Here is a 21,551-nt window from a genome sequence, read left to right as displayed (position 1 = left end):
GTCCACAACCCGAAGGGCTTTGGGCCAGAAAGCGCACAATGTCCCACCATGTCGAAGAAGAGAATCGCGGACTAAGGTAGTCAGGCGCCCTCCTCTGCCTCCTGTACCATGGGCAACCCCGCTCCCGCATAGCAAATAGGCGATGTCGCGCGTTCAACCGGCTCGAGAGCGAGTGTAACCAGAACGTATCTCAAGTGCTCCCATGATGCAGCGAGTCCGCCCATTTTTGGTAACAACGCCAGTGAACACATGCAGGAAAAGCCATAACGCCTGCTTGCTCTCGTAGTTCCATCTCAAGCGCCAACCCCGGAGAGACGAGGCAAAGAAGGGTATTCATTTGGCATTGGGTCTTGCGAGACCCACATCTTTATCCACGCCCGCGAGCCAACCTTATTCCATCGCTCTCACTGCTTTGTCTGCGGCTTGTCCTGAGTCTCGTTGTCCTTGAATTTCTGCTCCTTTTCCTGCTGCTCTTTGGTCTTCGGTGGAAGCGCGACTTGATTTGGCATGGCTGTAGTTCCACTGCCGCCGGTTCCGTCCAGTAACAGCATCTGTCCTCGAGACTCTGCGACGCCGACGAGGTCTTGCTTTGCTGGAGGATATGCGTTCAGCCACGGCTGGGTTTTGCCGTTCGCATGTGGAATGTGCATGGCCGAAGCGTTGGCGGTCGATTGAGCGGCATTGGGACACGCGTCTGGCACTGCCATCTCAGATAGCTGTCGGCGATGAGGCTTGCTTGGTGTTCTGTCGCTACGAGCGTGATTCCTGAGGTTGAGCGCGTGGTTTTTTTGGCGTGGTGAGAAATGTTGGGGATTCAATGGGGGTTGTTTAAAAAGTGCGAAGGAACCGTGTCTTTGACTCCTGATGGAATCTCCGACGCCGGTGCAACATCACTGCATAAAAGGCCCCTGCACCTTCTTCAGCCGGAACAAGCTCACTCTCGACGGGCAGGGATCGTTACGACTTCCACATGTTGATGTCACTACATGGAAATTTCAAGCTCCAGGCCTTCTACGATCTAGGAAATACATAACAATTCGTGTCGAGGCTACCAGCCCTCTCACTTCTCGGCAGCATGTATGACTGCAATCGAACGCCATCTCTGATCAGGTGCCCAAGCACTGGCGTTCTGCGAAGCATCCGAGTAAACTCGTGCGATGCGAGTCTGAAGAGCCGGGACGCTCCGCCACAGGTGAAATCACTCGTGACAGAACAACAGGGGCTTAAAATTGAACACGGAGACGGAATTGACCTGTCTCCAGACACAACATCGAGCAGCCTCGAAAGACGATGGTGTCCCGTTTCTGCGAACACTCGCTGCGAGGCTCACATGACTGGGCATCGACGACGCACTCAGGCAGCGGATGTGTTGCGCAGAAAACGTTCCAACAATCCTCGTCCAGTGAAGCGAGGTCCACCAGGAGACACTGGGAGCATGTGATCAAACAAGATGTACTTATCAGTGACGCCCTCCAATTCCGGCGGCATATCCAGTGGTAGCAAACGATCCAGGACCTCGCGAGCCTTTTCCTGCATAGCGTTGGCATACTCGACGTCTTCTGCTCTGCCTTGCGCCAGGAGGACCCGGCTAAGGTGATACTGAGCTCGCGCGTAGGCTTCGTCAGGCCAGGATGAGAAGCTTCGTGGTTGGTCCAGCACCTGGCAAAACCAGTATCTGTGAAGTGTGTGTCAGCTGGGCATTACTTGATCATCTGGGAAGTGCAGTGACGTACTCAGCTTCATGGAGATCTCCCTTGACCTCGTGTATTGCACCGATGGCGTACATGCTATGTAGCGAAAGTTGGTTGGTGGGGCCGACCAGCTTGATTCTGTGGTCGTGGATCTCCTTGTGTATCTGTAGAGCACGATCGAGATCGCCGCTCTGGAGGGTGATGCAAGCCAAATCGAACTTGAAGCGGCTTGCGAACATATTGTATCCAGTCTTCTCCATAAGTTGTGCTCCTTTGGTGGCATGCTCAACAGCCTCGCTGAACTTGCCCTGGTACATCTTGACCAACGCCATCTTGTTGTAGTACTTTGCGTACTCAAACGGGATTTCGTCTTCTGGTCCCCACTCCTTGAACTTGGCCAAACATGATTCGATGATTGGGTTCGCGTCTTCATGGCGATGATAGTGGAGTAGGGAGATGGCGTACTCCATCCACGAGTTGAAGAGGAGCATTTCATACTTCCGTTGCTGTGTCGTCGCGTCCCGAGACACCTCTTTGCGAATCTCCAAAGCAAGTTCCCTGCGTTCCAGCGCTTCTTGTCGCTTCGATATGCCGATATCGTCGTACATGATGCCCATCAGAGCGTGGATGTCAGCTTTCATGACCTTGTGATCTTCAGGTGATATCGCAGCGGTTGTGTCCAGTGTGTCCAGGACCGTCTCCGAAGTGTCGAGCAGAAGCAAGCCTTCTTGTGCTATGCCCTGCTCAAATTGGTCCATTCCAGCGTCGAGAAGAAGTTGCGCAAAGTCGATCGATCCTTTGATTTGAGATTTGGAGGCGCGATACACATCGCGTAGAGCATGCAGATGTGGTAGAAGCTTTTGCAATTCGGCCCACTTCTCTGGTCTCGGCTGCTGTAGATTACTCAAGCGAGGGAAAGCCTCACGCACGACAGCGACAGCCTGATTGAACACCCTTTGCTGGCGAATGCGATCGAGAGATAGTTTCTGACGAATGCCTCGCTGCAGCGAACGGTGCATAGAAAAGCACGAGTCCGTATCATCTACTAGTCGGCGCTTGATGAGGGACTCGTTGATCTTTCGCATTCTGGCTCGCGGTATTAGTGTCTGGTTTTTGATGTTGTGGTGCACAGCTTTTACCTGATGCGTTCTCTCGAATCGAGGAACTGTAGCAATGGGTCCTCGTGTATGCCCCATAGCATGTTCTGTGGTACCGCAGCACAGTTGAGGAAGGCTAGAATGTAGAGCACATCACATGCGTCTTGAGTCAGCTCTCTCAAGGTGACCTCCCATACCATGGCCAAGGTTCCATCATAGCTGAATGATGCTTCGCGAAATGTCGCCGGAAGATCATCCCGCTCATCAGTAGCGATACCAGTGCGCTTGCGCCACTCACGGAACGTCTCGATCATTTCCTCCAGAGTGCAACCTGAGAAGCTGACGTAGCCGGCGACATGCGCAATCGCGACTGGTAAGCCTCCAACGAATGCCGAGATCTCCCTCGCAAGTTGTCGCTCAGGGTCTTCGCGGATGTTTCTGCCCAAATATTTAAGAAGCATCTCAGAGCCAGCTCGCTGGTCAAGCGGGTCGATTTGTACTTTCGAAATATTGGGCGCTTCGGAGATGATGTTCTTGTACTGTGTGGTAATGATCACAGATCCGTTGGTTCCCTGCACCATCTGTGGAAAGTAGCGTGATATGTCTAAGAGCGAGGACCGATGTCAGTATAGAGGTCATCCAACATGCTGCAGTAATGTCTGCCCGTGCGGTCATTTCCAGCTGGTGCCGGCTGAACCCAGACGTTGGAGGTCAGTACGTCCATCCCATATTGCTTACCATCTAAGCCATGGGCGTTGTCGAAGACTAGCAGCCATCGTTTGTCTGTCAACGTCAGTAAATTCTCACTGAGCTCACCGAGGTGAGGGCTAGCTAGAAGCTTGCTGACCTGTATCTTGCAGCCAGTTCCTTCCTTTGGCAATGGCTTGGCCGTGATCATCTGCACCAGTGCTGAGGCCCAGGAGTGCGACCATCTGGACAAAGGAGTCTGCCAGACCAGGCGCAGTGTCGGCCTGTAACCAGAATATGGCATCGTAGTGTTGTTGCTTGTTGTGGCTATACTGGACAGCAGCCAGAGTCTTACCCACGCCTCCGACGCCGTGTATGACACAGATATTGCCGGGAGAGTGCAGAGAATTGCCAATTGCCGAGATCAATGTATCTCGTGAGTAGAAGTGTTCGCTGGGTGGTGGCATCGGTCCAAGCATGGGGAAGATTGGGAGATAGTTGCTGGCCAATGCTTCGCTTACGCCTGGCATTGTGCTGTCTCGCTCTGTCGGGCTTTCCGAGTGGACTATCGGCATGTTCCCGTGATCGATTGCGGCTCTCTGCTGATCCGCTATGAAAGCCTTCACGTTGGCTTGTTGAACGTCTCTCTTCGAGACGCGAGTACCTCTGGAGAGTACGGACATGATCTCGCTCTGGAGACCATCGCCTGAATCCGAATCATCCTGGAACTCGGAGCCATCTTCTTTCATCAGCATTGAACCAGCTGGCAAAGCTACGAAAAGCGCTAACTGCTCCAAGTGATCCGCAACATGCTTTTTCACAGCTCGTTCCAAAGTCGGAGCATGGTGCCTCTCGATGGTGATCTGACACAGCGGACAAGTACTCGAAGGGCGCTTTCTGCCAGTATTCCTCTGGCACGCATCACGCACGGCTGCCAATTGCGTACGGGTGAGCTTGACAGGGTGATTTGTCGCGATGTGTTCGTCGAAAGAGGCTGGCGTCTGGAAGACTGACTCGCCGGCTGCTGATTCACATGGGGTACACACCCAAGCGCGCTGGGTACGATGATGCTGTTTCTCATGCTGCCACCAAGATTGCCTGCTCTGGTACGTCTCCGCGGACAACGTGCACTCCGGGTAAGTGCAGAGATAAGCTTCGAGATCACCGAAGACGTGCGTTCTGCATGCCTCCTGGTCAGTGCGCACACTTCTTCAAGACGAAACGGTAATCAAAATGCACTCACTTCCATTCTGTTGCTGTCTTGATGTCCGGGACAGTATCTGCGCAGAAAGGGCACACGAACGCTTTTCCCGACAGTTCCTCGTTTGGGCAAGGAGGATAAGGTACTTTGTAACGCATGTCCGGCGTGGACGTTTCTTTAAGCAGCATGTCCGTCTTGGAAGGGGCGGTAATCTCCGTCATCGTAGCATCACCTCGAGAAAACCGGAACCCAGACGTATCAGTTCGGCTGGAAGTCTGTTTAGCCGATTCTGTGCCTCCAGGCGAGTGTGGTCGAAGGAGGAGCTCGCCGCTGGGGCCGGAATCCTGAACAGAGGTCTGGCTGTTGGTAGTAGCATCTGACATGTCAATTTGGATACCCTCTGGGTCATAGTCCTCGATCTGCCTCAGACTGAGCCCCTCAGGCAGATCCTCGGCCAGTCTCGAGCGCAGTTGCATCAAGTATTGTCTGCGTTCCCAATTGGCCCTTCCCAACCGCAGAACTAAAGCTTCTGCCGCCTTCGGGAAACTGTCACGAACATGATTGATGTCATGCTGTGCCGCATCCGAGTGAGGAAGTTGATCATGAGGTGCAGGGTCCGCTATCGAAGGGCCAAGTTCCAGAAGGTGACTGACGATGTCGTGGACGTGATTGAACGAAGAGTCAGAGAGAGAGTCTGCCAATGTAGCGTTCGTGTCTGTACTCAGAGAAATGCTCTCGACAGAGAGATCATCCCGAATACGCAGCTCAGAAAGCGGTACACGTGGACCGGGTATTGAGATAGAAGACCTGTGCAGATCAGTAGAATGATTGTTGTCAATCTCTGCCTCTGCGTGTGCCGCCTCGGAGACGGCGCCAGCCAACTGTGCTAGCAGGTCCAGCACCCGACTACGAAGCTGAGACGATGCTTCAAGCCGATGGTCCAGTCCGCCGGAGGCGACATCGTGCTCTTGAAGCCATATGCGCAATCGTTCCTCTTCATCGCTGTACCGGTGCGTAGTTCTTGAGAGCACTTCTTGGTCAGGCGTGCCAAGGATATCGGCTGATCTGGCTGATAAGGCGGACAGAGCTCCCTGCGAGGCACGTGCAATGTTGTTGGTCGTACCAGCATTCAGTGACATTGCCACAAACCAATTGAGGTGTGTCTGAACTCATTTGAATGGCAAGCAGATGGTGGTTTCGGCCACATCAGAGATGCGGCCTCTTATGCGAACGACTCGGCCCCGCTGTGTCAAGCTTAGCTCTTGCATGCATGTACCGCCGCTGGGCTTAGGCGGCCTCAATCGTCATGACGTGCAGGTAGGAATCCTCTCAGGCGGGTGGTGTGACGTGGTGGCATTGCAAGGCAACTGATGTATTGTGGCCGATATCAGTTGGCAAAGCTGAAGAGTCAGCCTCGCGCCGTTCTGTTCACTGTCCGAAACAGGCGTGCATACCAATATGTCCGGCATCGAAGTCGCAGGCCTGGCTCTGGCTCTTTTTCCGATTGTGATCGAACTCGTAGACGCATACAGCGGAGCGCTCACGGGCCGCGACATCAATCACCTGGCTGAGTCTCTCAAGAATCATCAGCAGATCTTCCTCAATGCCGTAGAGTATCTGCTGCATTACACAATTCCGGCGCAACAACTCAGGGCTCTCCTTGCCGATCCAAGTGGAGCTCTATGGCAAGATCAAGAGCTGAATGATAGTGTGCAGAGAGAACTTGGCATACGAGCGGCGAGCATACTGGGAAAGATCAGTGACATCCACAAGACGATAACGAAGTTGATGGCTAAACTGCCAGTGAGTGTTACCTGTAATCTCTGCGTGTGTGCTCTTTGCTGATTACCATGTAACACAGATCCCAGACGGCAACTCGACCATCAAAGACCGTGCTACTCGTGTCATCAAGTGCTTCGTTCGTGGGCCATATTACAAGGCCAGCTTGGAGAGACTGAGGATGCGCATCAGCGAATTCCGCACTCTCACGAAAGATGCTCTCAAGCTTGCACCATCTCGAAGTGGGCTTGTCCAAGATCTAGAAATCCTGGAGCTCATAAAACAGTGCGCAGGTGGACTGTACGAAGCATGTCGAGCTGGCTGGAAATGCGACTGCAGTCACGCACATCCGGCCAACATCAGACTCAACGTTGATCATCGCAAAGACGATCATGGTCAAGAATGCTTGACCTTCTCATTTCTCTTCGCAGAGCATGCACACCGCGCACATCACGAGCACTGGATGACTGCGGAGATCGTGGCTCCGAAGGAGAAAGGCGGAACTCTACCACCACTGACATTTCGGACGTTGAGTGGATCCACAGGTAATTTGTGTGTCTGGTGTAGCGCGCCCATGAGCTGACACCTTGGCAGCCGTATCTTCGACATCTGTGCCCGTTGTAATGTAAGTGCAGACTCGGGAATCTCCGAGCCGTTGCTGACATCTGCCAGTCCCGCGCCGGCACCGAGTATCGCACCCAGTGGCGCATTGCCATGCACTTCATGCGTCAGTGATCTATGCACCATTCTCAAGAGCTGCCAAGATCCTGTGCGCCCGGCGAGACGCAGGTTGGGATCGATATCGGACTCGAAGGGCCAGAATTACGACCTTTTCAGCAGACCTGATCCGATAACCACAAAACACTCGGTCGTCGTAGCGGAGTATTTCGAGCAGAAGAGCGTCCTGAGCAATCGCTTCAGAGTGGAACTCGCTTTGATGCTTGCGAAAGGTGTGTTGCAGATGTCTTCCACCAGCTGGCTCGAAGGGAAGTGGACGAAGCATAACATCCTGCTGGTTACGGACGCGCCAAACAGCTTGCTGCCCTACGTGAGCCACCGCTTCGAATCCGCGGGCCGGAGCTCCACATCGTCCACGTTGGTGCCTACCACGCCAGATTCAGTCGAAGCATGGATCAGGAACCCCACGATGTTTTCTTTGGGTGTACTCCTGCTCGAGGTGTGTTACAATCGGTCTATTGAGAGCCTTGCCGCGAATGATGAGAAGAATGATTTCGGCAAGGCCTGGACATATACGCCTTTCTTGACAGCAATGCGCCTGTCCAAGACGGTGCAAAACGAGCTGGGACTGCGATATGCTCAAGCGGTAAGAGCGTGCTTGGATTTTCCTGGCGTGGAACCGAACCTTACCGGCATGCCGAAAGAATCCACCAGCTTCGCATCAAGCATGATGAAGGACATAGTCGATCCTTTGAAGGTTGCCGTAGAGACCTTTGTATCGATATAGGAGCCCGGAACGGTGGCGATGAACCTGTCTTCAGTCCTCGCTGTATACGAATGCGACAACCTCTATGCTTTCTCTTGGGGTGCAATCGGCGGGAGCAGCAGGATTCTTGATAGCACAATGTGGAGTTCCTACCAAACATGTCAGTTGTGGATACTCAAGAGTAGAAGACAAAGGCCAGCGACGTACCATATCCATTCGGCCTCGTATCAGCCTGTCGGAAGATGAGTGCTTCGGACGTTTGCTGACCAGAAAGATAGTACCATTGATGATTCGGTCTCCGATAGATGTGGATATTTTCAAGCACTTCCTCTTTGTCTACAATGTCTTGTGGTTCCAGATCAAGTGCAGAGTCGATGGACTGTCTGTCGCAAAGGGCGAGTGGATAGTCGTGCAATGGTCCCCGGAGCGGCTTCCACACGGTGATGTATTGAGCCCTGCCTTTCAGAAGACGTTGGGCATCAGCACCATGTCTTCGGATGATTTGTCTGACCATGTCGTTTGGCGTTGCGTCGACATGAGCCACAATGTTTGGTTGTCCAAATGAGTACTGCTCTCCGGTGGAATACGGAAACGACGCCTCGCGTTTACGTATCTGCTCAAAGTGTCAGTGATCGCCATAGGGCAGATCGAAATACGCCCACCAGATATGAGACAAAATCAATTGTGCATCCTGGAAATTGCTGAAGGAGGATTTGTTCCAGCTCGGGCAAGTACACGTTCACGATCTTCTCTTGGCTGTCGTAATCATCATAGCTCATTGCATTGACCGGAAGGTGCGAGACCATGAACCCGTTGCGATCGAGTGTGGCGTTAGTCTTCGCGTCGCGGATATCTTGAACAGCTACGGTGTGTTTCTCGCGTGCAACGTTCGTGATCGCGAGCCCGCCCTCAGGCACATACCGCATGGTGTATGGCTTCTCGGTCGCATATCTTGGGATCTCTTGCAGATGGTAGATCTCGGTGGTGATGCTCATGGCTGCTGAGCTTGGCGGCCGGTCAATGTTGCGGACATGAAGCGGTATCGCGACTGAACAACAGACAAACTTCCAGGTTGCCAAGGGCGCTTAGTCATCCCGGCGAGATCACTTCACACCTGCACTTGCCCAGGTGCCCAGGAGGTAACATCGTACAACATCGTCTTGAGTTATTGCGACGGGAGACTCATTCCAACGACACAACATTTCGAGTTCATCGGCGCCATGCGGTTCGTCATTACAAGTGACACCGCGTCGATCCGATGAAAAGTCCCGCCCACGGACGCACAACATGAGATCCTGCTGACATGCACGCGTAGCTCTAAACTCGCAGGTGACTGCCCTCTGAATCTGCCATCGAGAGCACATGCAATTGAATGACATCCCTCCAGACCGGACGACACCCTCAGGCCCGCTTAAGCTCTTCTTCGACAGATGTCAGAGTACCGATTCAGCCAATGCTAAGCTGAAGACTACACCCGCTTTGCCGACATGGTGGGGGCTCTGACAAGGGATCATCATTGATCCGGAAGCTGTGCGGATCATTTGTTGACGAACACCCCACTCTCTAGACGTCATTCGCATTGGATTCCAAAGGACAGTCGTAATCGGTCAGTAGCTCGAGTGGCCGGCTCCAGAATGTTTCGTTCTTCAATTGCTGCTTCGAAGCTCTTTTCTTCTCTTCAATTTCCATCAAGGATCTCTGTCCAACACATCTGTTGTACCACAAAATTTCCGGTCCATCATCGGATTACTATCTCTCCAAAAATCAGAACACGAACACTCGCAACCATGTCTCAATCGCACGCTTGCTGCACGGGTATGTCCTCCTACCTAGTAAGTAGCCAGAGTACTGTTGACATTGTTCAAAGTCCCACCCGTTGTGACCTCAGGTTACAAGGAAAAGGGCGAGTTCAGCCAAGTCCAGGGAATGAAGACGTACGGCACTGGTTCCAGCGACGCAACGACCGGGATTCTGGTGATGTGAGTGCAGACCAGCTGTGTAAGCTATATGTTTGCTTGCGAAGGCTAACTATCCTGCTCTCTACCTTAGCTACGACATCTTCGGATTCTTCCCTCAGACGCTCCAGGGAGCCGACATCCTCGCGAACGGGGACAAGGAGCACAAAAAACAAGTCTTTATTCCCGACTTTTTCGATGGCGAGCCTGCGGACATCTCGTGGTATCCTCCAGACAACAAGGAGAAGGAAGAGAAGTTGGGCAAATTCTTCTCGGTGAGTCCGACACGCAGCTGAATAGAATTGGGCAAGAGCTGAGTGACCGGAACAGACCAAAGCCGCACCACCAAAGACGCTCGAGCGCATCCCCAAGGTCATTGAGGAGCTCAACAAGAAGAACCCGAACATCAAGCAGTGGGGTATCCTTGGATACTGCTGGTATACACTGCCATATACATGTGATGCAATGACAGAGATGCTAATGTTCACATTAGGGGAGGAAAGATCGTGAACCTCTCCTCGCAAGAGGGCACCCTCTTCAAGGCCGCTGCCGCCTGCCACCCAGCTATGGTTGACAAGGCTGACGCTCCCGGGATCACCATCCCATACGCCATGCTCCCGAGCGGAGGTAAGCCGTGCACCTTCATGTCCACGAATTCTACGCCTGCTGACTGCGAACAGACGAGCCAAAGGATGATGTTGAGGCCGTAAGTCCTATGCAACCACTCTGCTCTTTTTGTCCATCTACTGATTCCAACCAGTGGGCCAAGGAAGTCAAGGTCAAGAACATTGTGGAGTGGTATCCCAACCAGGTCCACGGCTTCATGGCCGCGCGCGGAGACTTGAGCGACGACAAGGTGAAGGCGGATTACGAGAAAGGCTATCAGACGCTTCTCAACTTCTTCCACGAGAACTTGTCGTAAGTTTTGATTCATCGTTCATTGTCTGTTCGTTTCCTCTGACTGTGTGCTTCAGGTAAACTCTCGAAGAGTCTGGGCTGATCTGTAGAGATCCAATAGCTCCACCAAGCTTTGAATGGGATGAAGACAGTCCATCACGAGTATGTGTCCAACAAAGATAGTCGAACACAATACCAATGTTTCACCACCAAGTTTCGTCCAGCTTCCCAACTCGGCTAGCGCGAAGTTTGTTGACTTCACTTCACCAGTGTCTACCACTCTCAAGGCTTCCCAACAAAGCCACAAGGTATCCGTGTCGTCACTCCGTCATTCTGGTCCTGCACAACCGATGTCTGCCTCCACGTTCTTCTCAACAGCCGCCGCCTTCTCCTCCGCCATGCGCAAAATCCTCTTCGCCAGCGCAACTTGCTCTCGATCGAAGTCCTGCAAGCGTCCGTCAGCTTCGAGCTCATCATAGTAGTCTTCCTCCAGCATGGTGATGGCTTCTTTGGCATGCTCGATGCTTTCCGGTGCGTCGAGCCAAAGTCCGAGGAGCATGTGGGCGTGGGCGCGGTAGAGGATCGGGCAGTGTTCGTCCTGTTGCAAGCACAAGGTCAGTAGAGATGCCGGAGTAGAGCGCAGTATATGGGCCAGGCGGTGACACACCTGCGCCAATATGCTCGCCAGCGCGAAAGCCGTCTCCTCATCTCCGACTGTGGAGGCGCGATTCATGAGCTCGTAGAGGCTGAGGTAGAGTGCTCGCTCTGTTTCTTGTTTGTTCAGGGCGCGTTTCCTCGTCGTGTTTGAGTGAAGCATGCTGGGTATTGACTGGTGCTTTTCAAAAAAGACTGTGTTGGCGAATAGATGTTAGCTGGGTTGGACGAGAGAAGGTTTCCTGCGCAAGAGGTTTGAAGGTTGACTTTTCTGGACAACTTTGTTTGTTCACGGGCTTCAGCTTTGGATCGCCGTCTTTCTCGGGTACTTCGGCCCGCGTCTTCAGTACTACTCCGTGATGAGGTGTTTCAACGAGAACGTTCGAACACGCATTCTAGCCCGTGGACTCTACAACACTTGAGCCACTCCCCCACTTCTGGACCACTCGGCGATGCCAGCGGAACAGCCGACATTCATGGTACGAAAGTACGCTTCGTCCTTTGCTCCATCAACCCAAGTTTACAAGAAGCCCTCCGTCGGCAATTCAGCCTGCTTCCCGGAGTCCTCCAAGTCGTCAAACAGCCAAATAAGAGTATATATCGATGACTCAATCTCATCGAAATGCTCCAAGCTGCTCTGTTGGCGAGGATTCTCGTCCTTGTGAACCATGAATGCCTTGTTGCAATCCTCCATTCTCGCAGTCAAGCGGGCGACATCACCGGCACCGATCCTGCTTTCAACGGCGTCTATCTCAAATCGGACAAGGGGAGAAGCCAGGGCCGAGCCGTAAAGCATCTCGGCCTCACTGATGAGTCGTGCAGACTCTGCATCAACTCGCAGGAGTTCTTCTGGGCTGATGACGATAATGTTCACAGCATCAATCAAAAGTTTCGTGGAGCTCTGCATCAGGCGGTACGCACTCTGCGCGCTTTGGATGGCGGCCCTGAGGAGTGAAATCTCCATTTCTAGGCAGAATTCATTGTTCTCGTTGATCTTCTCTATCCTGCTGATGAGGTCTGCGGTAGTGCGGAGCACTTCGATCGTCGCGAGGTTGACGGAATGATCTGTCATCTTCGGATGATGTCTCGGATGCTGCAGTTTTTGCGCGATGCAGAGAATGGACAGAGCGTCGCTGGAGTAGAAGGTCTGGCCGGTGTCAAGTATGTCATGATGAGAAAAGAGCTTGTCTCGAGAATTCAGGATGGTTAGGTATGCAACACCAAAATTCTCAACGCTGCAGTCATTCGTCTGGGCGTAAGTAGCATGTCGGACCATGGGTAGCAATATCTGCACTGAGCGAAGTCGAGTGAATCTCCAGAGCCGAAAATAACATCGCATGCTTGCTTGCCTAGTACAGATTCTTGCGCATTACTTCTCGAAGGCCGCTACATACATCTTTGGCGTACCTGAGTATGAACGTCTATGTATCGCAACGCATCAGTTGTATCGAAAAACAAATCTAACATCTGAGTTTGCGTTCCTTAAAGTAACAACACGTCCCCACATCCTCATCTGTATCCCTCCATTGTAGCAGACGCTTCGCACGGCCCACTCACCGCACAACTCCTCGGGAAAACTGTCGTCAAGACCGTCACGGTCCCAACTTTAGTCTCCGTAGCACGACACACCGACACCGTGATTGTACCCACGGGCTCGGCCGTTCCTCCATTGGCAATGACTTTAATCAAAGCGGTAGAACCAGGCGATGTCACGCTCTCGGTGATGGTGCTGAAGAGGACACAGCTCCCTTGGGGTGTGAGGTTCACGCCGACGCATTCCGGTATGGAGTCGCAAGATGCAGGACAGTTTTCAGGCGTTTGTAGGGCGGTAGGCAACTGGCGAGCGGTAAGGGAGGGGATTATGGTCCCGTTCAAGGCGGTATCGCATGATATATTGTACGTCGTACCGCTGGAAGGGCTGGTGTAGCCGGCTTGGGGAGGATCAGGGCAGAGAGCGGTTGAGGAGGGAGATTGGGAGAATATTAGGGTGGTCGTTGTGCTTGAGAAGGGGAGGGGTGGTTCGAGGGTTGTCCGAGAGGCGGATGAGGAGTCGGCGGGCGACGAGTTGCTTGCGCGCATCGAGATGGTGCTCGATGGGAGAGTGGATGAAATTGAGCTTGTCGCGGTAGATTGTCCGATCGGCGACGAGGACAACTGATCGGCAGGGCCAGAAGAGGGCAGGCTGACAGGCGTTGGATACGATGAAGGTATCGACGTGAAGGAGCATGGTCTAGTCGGTGTGAAAGAGACAGGCTGGCACCAGGCGAAGACGATTGACGGCCGAGTGTCGAGTATGCCGGAGCGATTGGCACAGTGGAAGATTGGTCGATCGGTCCGGATGATTATTGGTTTTGAGATGCCGCAGACGACTACCATTTTGCCGTAAAGTTCGAGGGTATTCCTGAAATCAATGATTCTGTCATGGACGCCGTAGACGTGCTGCTTGTCTGAGTGAGGCTTGACGACAATTGTCCGGATGTGAATGGTAGAATGGTAGGAGTCGTGGATGGATCCTTCGAGGAGCCAGCCACGCCCGCGTCAGTAATGGAGCTGCTTGAACTGCTCGAATTACTTTCCTGTGTTGGTCTGAAGACTTGTCGAGGCCGGTCGGTGGAGGCGGAGGATATCGAGCCTGTACTTGTGAGACCGTTGACTGACAGAGCTTTGAACAACGATCCAACCACCGAGTATCAAGTCGTCGGTGTGGCACTGCTCATTGTCTCCGGCCCGGACGTCGTTGCCGGACTTGGACTTGGACTCGTAGTTGTCTGTACTTCTGGGCGAAGGAGGGGCGAGCTGTCGGAGCTTTTCTCACAGTCGTGGTTGCTGTTAAAGTTGTGGTCTGCTCGAACTATCAGCTCCATTGCATGAGGCAGGCTTGCTATATGGAAAGGCGAAGCATGCATGCAGTCCTGGTGCTTAACACTTCTGCCATGCCGCTGTCTTCTGTCGATCACAGAAGGCTTGGGTTGTAATTGAAAAAGAACCTGCAACGCACCGTCGTCGTGGTGACAGTCCCGGAGGTGATAGTAGTAGTCTAGAAGACGTCAGAAAGGCTGTGGAGGTTGGGCTTCGTTTGGTCGTACAGTGGTTTTCTGCTGACATGATTAGCCGAATGTCCAAGGTGCGCGACAGGCGAACCTTGGCCAGCTTCAGCTGCGAGTTCCTCCGATATAGCCAGACAAGTATTGCACATGTTGACAATGCCGATGGAAGATCAGTGCTTCTGACAGTGCAATGGCTCGGTGATGCTGTGCCTTGACAATCGTTGTCCTCGTCTATATGCATTGCCTAAACACCCAGGAGAGCTGAAAACATACCGGCGTCTATTCGAATCGTTAGCCAAATCGATCACGGCATGGCCACAACGTCCGCTGTCCGCCCAAGATCCACGATGCGATGCTTCAGACATCTCTCAACTACGCCAGCGCACACATGAAGCCTTGAAGTAGCAGCGATGCTCATGCGTCATGGCGCTTGCCGCATCACTGCCCGCCGCATCACTGAGTTGACTTGGCATGTCGTGCTTCGGTGACTTCTGCGCCTATCGAAACACACGGTGGTGGCTGTAGCTTACCTCGCTTGTGGTCATGGTGGTGGATGTGACCGCTGCCGTGGAGGTTGGAGCGAAGTATCGCAGTGCCAGATAGTATCCGTCGCCCGAAAACTCTTCTCCGGCAGACGGCTTAGCGTAGCAAACGCTGAATCTATCCCATAATGCCGCTTCGCAGCCAGGAGTCCTATCGCAAAATTTTGTGCAATCATCGAAACTCGTGATGTCGAAGTCGATGTCGAGGAAGCCCGACCAGTTTGAGTCGCAGTAGATAGTGTATTGCGTGCCAGCGCTGTTGGTGTAAAGAGTCCCGTCGGGGACTCCGGGACAACTCGGCGTACTTTGCGTGTCGGCGATTGAAATGAGTGTGAGCAAGACGCTCACTACGAAGCATAGGAATACCCTAGTCTTCGTCATGCTCGAGTGAATGAATTGATACCACGAATGAGTGAGCGGCGTAAGGAATTGGTGTCTTACGACACAACAGGAGCAAAAAGAGAGTTCTCGACGAGGTCTCCGATGGAAGACGCGACTCAAATACATTCCTCCGTGATCGCACGTTGAGTAAAATGTCTTGGCCGCGAAAGCTCGAAGGTCGGCAGTCAGCATGCACCTCGCCTGATTCTTCGTGTTGCAAGCATCCATCGCCGGAGTGAACATCATGACCTGAAATGCTCGTTTCGGATGATGCAGGCGAAGGCTGATTTCGTGCGGCATCGTACGTGCCATCTGGCTGGTCATACTTGGCGATATCAATTGACGGATCGAGGTTGGTGACGAGGCCAGGTTCCACAAGAAATGCAGTTGAAAGACGAAGTCCAACGTCGTGTCGTCCGCACGGACCACCTCGCGAAACAATACATCCCTGCAGCACTTTCTCGATTTGGAAACACGCATATATACGTATCTTCTTCGATGGACCTGACAGAGATCCGCGACATACCCAAGGCTGGCCGCGGAGTGATTGCCACACAGCCCATTCCCTCAGGCACGGTGATCCTTCAAAGTGGCTCTCCGGCCTACCACGTCATATTCGCAAAATACCGCAAAGAAACGTGTGCATGGTGCTTCCTGTGGGATCGAGGGAGGGCGTTGCCTGTTCGCGATGGTGAGACGAGCAAGGTGTTTTGTAGTGGACAGTGTCAGAGCAGGTGGTGTGAGGAACAAGGTGATGTTGGGATTGAGGCGTGGAAGTCGGTGGCGGCGTTTGTGAAGTCGAAGGCGAAGGGAGCGAGCGACGATGAGAATATGGCGGAGGGTGGAAGACCCAGTCCAGACGCTATCAACGATGCGTGGAGACAAGCCGAGGAAAGTGGCGAGATCATTCGGCGGAGTCGCCAGAACGAAGCAGAAGGCTCTCAGCCCACAAAAGCAGACAGGAAACGAGTACAAGCGATCCTAAGAAGTTGCACGGTACTCGTCGACGCCGACATGCTCTCCTACCTACTCTGCGGCGTCCTCCTCCATCACAGCCATTCGCCTCTCGTCGACGAGATCCACCGCCTCGCAATGGACGACCAGCCATACCCAACATCCTACGCCCTCGACCTCGCCTGCGCCACCTACATACAACTCCTCTCTATCCTGCCCCCATCCCTCCTCCCAATCCTCACGCCAAAGCTCTGCCTCACAATGGTCCGCGCCGACAACCATAACGCCTTCGGCATCCGCGGTGGTGGCGAGGACAGCGAGGAATACATGGGCTGGGCAGTCTACCCGTCCGCGAGCTACTTCAATCACTCCTGCAGTCCCAACTTGGCGAAGCGAAGGGTCGGCAGGGAGTGGGAGTTCACCACCGCGAGAGATGTCGATGCAGGGGAGGAGTGCTGTATTACGTATCTTGGCGGGGATGAGAAGGGCATGGATCGGGCGGAGCGGCAGAGGCGGTTGAAGGAAGTCTGGGGTTTTGATTGTGGGTGCGAGAGGTGTCGGGATGAAACGGTGACTTGAGAGCGATTCCTCCCGACAGTAAAACTTCTGCTCTCAGAATCTGTCTCATTCTTGGGCCGCCAGTCGCAACTGCTCCTGGACTGCGAATGATCAATTGCTAGGATGTCCCTGTCCCATTGAGAACTGCCGGTACTAGGATCAGCTCATGCTTCAAGGTCAGAAGTCTATTCTGACAGCGGTGCACCACCGTCGCTTCGCCATGTTCCAATCAGCAATCGGCGTGTGACTCGAGACAGGGAGGTCATCCTCGTACGATGGTGCCATACAAGACCATCTTCCGTTACCGTCTCACACTCGACCGCCCACTTCAACCCTCTCATACTTCACTCCGATCAGTACCGACGGAGAGAAGGAAGATACTCATACGCCTGCCACTGAGTGACGAGGACGACGAAGCCAAAAAACGACAATGCAGCTCTTCAAATCCATCGCCTTGCTCTCGATCCTCGCCAGCGCGTTCGCGGTAAGTGTATCTCTCCACCCTACCAACCCACTGATGTCTCCCGCCACCTCAACACTAACCTCAATCCTCCAGCTGGATCAACCCCTCCCAGGCCACTCCAACTGCGCACCAAGTTGGACTCCCAAGGGCGCGGGAACGCCTCACGGCTTGTGCATACACGACAGTGCTGGCGTTCCTTCTTTTCGTTCACACGGAAATTGCCATCCCGTACAGTGGACAACCTTTCATCGACCGTACGTCTTTATTGGGAGGACTTTTGATCGCTGACTTTGCTGGTCCGACAGAAAGCGCCGTGCACTGGGAAGCACCCGAACAAATTCTGCGTCATTTCGAATGATGGCACGTTTGCGATTTGCTATTAGGTGGGGGGGGGGGGGGGCTCAAGCGGGAGGAAGTCGGAGCTGGAGTTGGGAAGGAGAGGCGTTTGCGGGAAGGCATGGGTAACGGAACGGAGAGTGGATTGGTAGGAGGAGGAGGAGGGAAAGGCGGGCATTGATGTGGTGTCCGTCGATCGGGTAGAATTGATACTCCACAAGCTCTTACATTTGGCGTGTTGCTGTATATCGCTGAGCGTACAATGCGTTTTCTTGAGCGCTGTACGGTCCCGGGAGTATGGTATGTCAACGTTGGAATTTTGGCCCGCCCTGTTCATGAACGTCATTCGGCTCATTCCAGCTCGTGTCTACTTTTGTATGTCATCGTAACGATTTGATCAACGCCACGCTTGTCTCTTCTCCACCCCGCTCTCGCGGTATCGCCAAACGCCATTTTGATCCTGCCACTTTGACGACCGACCCTGCTACTGCCCACTCGAGATTACGGACTCCTAGTACGCCCTCTGCTGGCCAACCGCCGCATTGCCCGTGGGCAAAGTGAAGCCGCCCTGACCCGCCAGTGCAGACCTAGCGTTCAGCTCGGCGAACCACGGATGCGCAAGCGCCTGCTGAGCGCTGCAACGTCTCTCTGGTTGCAATTGCAGCAATTGGCCCAACAGCTGCAGTCCCAGCGCATCGATCTGCGGCAGGATCGCGCGCAGCTCCTGTGTCGCATATACCGGCCATGTCTGCTTGTACTCGGGAAATTGTGTGATGCCCGGCCAGCTTCGCTCCGACGGCGTGCCCATCAAGCGGAAGATCTTGAGTAGTTGATCTTCGTTCGTGGTTCCGGGGAAGAGTGGACGGCCCGTGAACATCTCTGCCATGATGCAGCCGGCGCTCCAGATGTCGATGCTGGTGTTATAGGTGCGACTTCCGAGGAGGACGTCGGGTGCTCGATACCACAGCGTGACGACTTCATTCGAGAAGGTGTTGACAGGAATGCCGAAGGCTCGTGCAAGACCGAAATCGCCGAGCTTCAGCTGACCCTGGGCGTTGATCAAGAGATTCTGTGGTTTGAGATCGCGATGCAGCACCCGATTGTCGTGGCAGAAAGCAATTCCACGGATCAGCTGCCACATGAAGGACTTGATCGTGGCCGGGTCAAGAGCTCCGCGTGTGCCGCCGTTGGGGTTCTGGTAGCTGTCCATGTACTTCTTGAGGTCTTTGTCCATGTACTCGAACACGAGCATAAGCTTGTTCTCCGTGTGAATAACATCGTAGAGGCTGACAATGTTCTCGTGCTTCAATTCTTTCATCAGGGAGATCTCTCGGATCGCCGTGCTAGGCGTGCCCTCCTCGCTGTCCAGGTGGATTTCCTTGAGCGCGACGAATTGTCCTGTTTGGCCGTTGCGTCCCTTGAAGACCTGATCTGGTTGTCAGCTTTCCACTTTGTCACATGTGATGTCTTCCATCTCGTACCGTAGCATATGTGCCCTCACCCAGCTTTTCCAGCTGCTGAAAGCTAGAGGGGTGTCTCTTGTCCATCGTCTCGATCTTGTTCCCTCCGCCGAGGCTGCGCACGGATATGTTGCTGTCTGTGCGATCGCCTATGCTCAGGGTCCCAACGTGTGTCGGCACGAGTCGTATGTCGGGAGGTTCTTTGCGGGTGAACCGCGGATCCCAAAGGGTTCCACGTGCGGTCGTTAACTGGTTCGCGACAGTCAAGAGTGGGGTCGACGATCTCGAGTTGGTCCGCGATGCAGACGGGCGGCTGCTGCTGGAGGAAGTTTGGGCGGCCGTGGTGAAGGTAGTGAGAGGGATTTGGAGAATATCAAATGGCCTGTATCGATAGAGGCTCAACTGCAGCCACGCTTTGAATGTCGATCGCGTGGTGGGGTCGGCGGGCAGGGATTTTGGCTGGAGCTTGTGAAGAACGTGAGTCGAACAGCGAGTGTGGTTCGTGATTGGCGCGCGAATTCAGATGGATGTTTCTTTCCTTCGTGGTGTTCTCTGCTTTTGGCCAGTGCTGGTAATCGTGACAGTAACCGCCGTGCTGTTGCTGGTCAGAGGAGTCATACGTGAACCATTCCTAGAAACGCACTACGCGCTCAAGGATCTAGCGGAATCGGCTCCGTGCCATGGATATATTCCAAGGGTCGTGGAAGGCAATGCGAGGACAAGATCTTGCGAGTTGTGCTCAAAGAACATTACATTGCAGATGCTAGAGGGCGCGGAACAACTCGATTTTCCACGCCCAACAACTGCTCACGCCTTCTTCATTCGCAGGTCCTCATCAATCTTCTCCTGCTTGCCCCTCTGCACCATTATCTTCGTGGTCATCCACTCGGGCATACTCGCCACCAACGCAGCCTGCAGTGCATGGCCCCAATACGCAAACTCCACGACGCTACCACTTCCGGTCAAGTTCAGACTACACCTCGCAATCTGATTTGCATCCGGGACGAACAATGACTTTTCTCTCTGCACGTTGTCGGTGGCCACTGCACCGACGATAACACAGAGAACCTCAACGTCCACCCCTTCGGCGATCATCTCGCTGGAAAGACTTCGTGACCAGCTTTTGTTGTAGGCTTTGCAGCCGGAGTAGATAGTCAAGTAGGGCAGTCCAAACTCGCTGGATGCGCTCCCGACATTGATGATGAGACCCGAGTTCTGCTTCTTCAGTTGCGGCACCAAAAGCCTGGTGATTTCGGTTGGAAAGCGGAGATTCATGTTGGTGATGTACTCGCATTCTTCGGCAGTTCGTTCAGAGAGTGCCGTAAACGAGGCTCGACCTCCAGCACCACCGACATTGTTCACGATGATCTTGAGGTTGATGTCCTTGAGCGAAGAGGCTGCTTCTTCCATCTTGCTGGAGTTGTTGACATCTTCAGCGGCGTCCAATTGAAGAGTCCTGATTTGGCGGTCCGGCCAGCGATCGAGTAGCTTCTTCCGCTCTTTGGTCAGCTTGGCTCCATTGCGACCATGTATGACCACATTGAAGCCCTCTTCGCAGAGCTCCTCCGCGAATGCCCTTCCGATGCCATCTGTAGCACCTGTTCTGTGTCTTGTCAGCTCTCAGTAATACAATCTTCTTGCAGATGCACGTACACCAAGGCCCAAGCGGGCTGCTTGTCTCCGTCGGATGATCTGTGGAAACGTTTGAGAGAGCCCTTGTGGAGGAAGTAAAGATGAATGAAGGAGTAGAGGCGGTACAACTGATAGACAAGCACAAGTCCGCCAGCTGCAGTAAGCAGCTCTGTGGCGCTCTTCGGATATGGAATTCGCGACATCCTAGCAGATGTCCGATGGAAAGATGTCTGATGAAAGGGAAAGAAGGAGATGACGCCTTTGTTGGGAGACGCGGAATGTTCGTGGTCTTACAGTGATGGTGAGAGGTACCTTATAGGGCCCGCCCAGCTCTCGCAGGATGTAGCTTGCTTTTGAACGGGAGCGGAGACCAAATTTAGCCAACTCCGCCGAAACTACGATCAGACCCAGATTCATCAATCAGTAGCGGAAGGATTGGCAACATCGAAGAACGAGATGTCGACAGAAAATGATGCAAGGTCGATGGAAGTAAATCCTCTGTTTGCCCTTTCCCGACTTCAGAGCGAGTAGCCAAAGCGGGAGCACTTCGGCTGAACTCTTGACTTCATTGCGTGTCATCCTTGAGGGCCGACACATCTCAAAGACTCATTGAACATTGTCTCACTAGAGTATTCATGGGACCTGCCAGGCACGAATTCGGGGCTGGTTGGAGGCCTTCCTGGACACTGCAGACACCTAGGCCACCCGAATATGCACCCTCAAATATGGCAGCTTCTGGCCCAGAAGTTTTAGAGGTGAGCATGGCGTACGCT

At 53.5% G+C, this 21,551-nt stretch overlaps 9 protein-coding genes across 9 annotated transcripts; 3 read left to right on the top strand and 6 right to left on the bottom strand.

The window, feature by feature from the left end:
• Positions 1-161: 161 nt before the first annotated feature.
• MYCGRDRAFT_104380 (uncharacterized protein) lies at positions 162-743 on the bottom strand (the record flags this gene model as incomplete). The annotated part of the gene is made up of 1 exon (XM_003852033.1): positions 162-743. The coding sequence occupies one exon, from the start codon at positions 705-707 to the stop codon at positions 405-407; it is 303 nt and encodes a 100-aa protein (XP_003852081.1).
• Positions 744-1,353: 610 nt separating this feature from the next.
• On the bottom strand, positions 1,354-5,637 carry MYCGRDRAFT_93032 (uncharacterized protein; the record flags this gene model as incomplete). The annotated part of the gene is made up of 8 exons (XM_003852032.1): positions 1,354-1,675; positions 1,734-2,777; positions 2,831-3,392; positions 3,527-3,571; positions 3,636-4,499; positions 4,719-4,755; positions 4,823-5,483; positions 5,579-5,637. 8 exons carry the CDS (start codon positions 5,635-5,637, stop codon positions 1,354-1,356), a joined length of 3,594 nt encoding a protein of 1,197 aa, XP_003852080.1.
• Positions 5,638-6,134: 497 nt separating this feature from the next.
• MYCGRDRAFT_93031 (uncharacterized protein) lies at positions 6,135-8,464 on the top strand (the record flags this gene model as incomplete). Its single annotated transcript, XM_003852690.1, has 6 exons — positions 6,135-6,479; positions 6,538-7,000; positions 7,050-7,080; positions 7,188-7,779; positions 7,921-8,059; positions 8,178-8,464. The coding sequence occupies 6 exons, from the start codon at positions 6,135-6,137 to the stop codon at positions 8,462-8,464; spliced, it is 1,857 nt and encodes a 618-aa protein (XP_003852738.1).
• A 1,127-nt stretch (positions 8,465-9,591) lies between these two features.
• On the top strand, positions 9,592-10,962 carry MYCGRDRAFT_58686 (uncharacterized protein; the record flags this gene model as incomplete). Its single annotated transcript, XM_003852691.1, has 8 exons — positions 9,592-9,714; positions 9,767-9,878; positions 9,949-10,129; positions 10,185-10,291; positions 10,348-10,481; positions 10,535-10,560; positions 10,615-10,772; positions 10,829-10,962. 8 exons carry the CDS (start codon positions 9,687-9,689, stop codon positions 10,830-10,832), a joined length of 750 nt encoding a protein of 249 aa, XP_003852739.1.
• A 117-nt stretch (positions 10,963-11,079) lies between these two features.
• On the bottom strand, positions 11,080-11,568 carry MYCGRDRAFT_93029 (uncharacterized protein; the record flags this gene model as incomplete). Its single annotated transcript, XM_003852031.1, has 2 exons — positions 11,080-11,349; positions 11,419-11,568. 2 exons carry the CDS (start codon positions 11,566-11,568, stop codon positions 11,080-11,082), a joined length of 420 nt encoding a protein of 139 aa, XP_003852079.1.
• A 357-nt stretch (positions 11,569-11,925) lies between these two features.
• MYCGRDRAFT_93028 (uncharacterized protein) lies at positions 11,926-15,375 on the bottom strand (the record flags this gene model as incomplete). The annotated part of the gene is made up of 7 exons (XM_003852030.1): positions 11,926-12,552; positions 13,035-13,862; positions 14,064-14,201; positions 14,404-14,442; positions 14,726-14,731; positions 14,839-14,949; positions 15,013-15,375. The coding sequence occupies 7 exons, from the start codon at positions 15,373-15,375 to the stop codon at positions 11,926-11,928; spliced, it is 2,112 nt and encodes a 703-aa protein (XP_003852078.1).
• A 381-nt stretch (positions 15,376-15,756) lies between these two features.
• On the top strand, positions 15,757-16,908 carry MYCGRDRAFT_109375 (uncharacterized protein; the record flags this gene model as incomplete). The annotated part of the gene is made up of 1 exon (XM_003852692.1): positions 15,757-16,908. The coding sequence occupies one exon, from the start codon at positions 15,757-15,759 to the stop codon at positions 16,906-16,908; it is 1,152 nt and encodes a 383-aa protein (XP_003852740.1).
• A 97-nt stretch (positions 16,909-17,005) lies between these two features.
• PHO85 (serine/threonine protein kinase, CMGC family, CDC2/CDK subfamily) lies at positions 17,006-19,553 on the bottom strand (the record flags this gene model as incomplete). The annotated part of the gene is made up of 4 exons (XM_003852029.1): positions 17,006-17,056; positions 17,640-17,643; positions 18,274-19,112; positions 19,168-19,553. The coding sequence occupies 4 exons, from the start codon at positions 19,231-19,233 to the stop codon at positions 17,006-17,008; spliced, it is 960 nt and encodes a 319-aa protein (XP_003852077.1).
• A 400-nt stretch (positions 19,554-19,953) lies between these two features.
• Positions 19,954-20,748, bottom strand: MYCGRDRAFT_42395 (uncharacterized protein; the record flags this gene model as incomplete). Its single annotated transcript, XM_003852028.1, has 1 exon — positions 19,954-20,748. A coding segment is annotated over one exon (795 nt), but the record flags the coding sequence as incomplete, so codon positions are not given.
• Positions 20,749-21,551: the final 803 nt, after the last annotated feature.

Source organism: Zymoseptoria tritici, chromosome 5 (genome assembly GCF_000219625.1).
Source record: "Zymoseptoria tritici IPO323 chromosome 5, whole genome shotgun sequence".
Taxonomy (NCBI): Eukaryota; Fungi; Ascomycota; class Dothideomycetes; order Mycosphaerellales; family Mycosphaerellaceae; genus Zymoseptoria; species Zymoseptoria tritici.
Note: the sequence above shows the minus strand (reverse complement) of the source record. Positions and strands in the feature narration are given on the sequence as shown.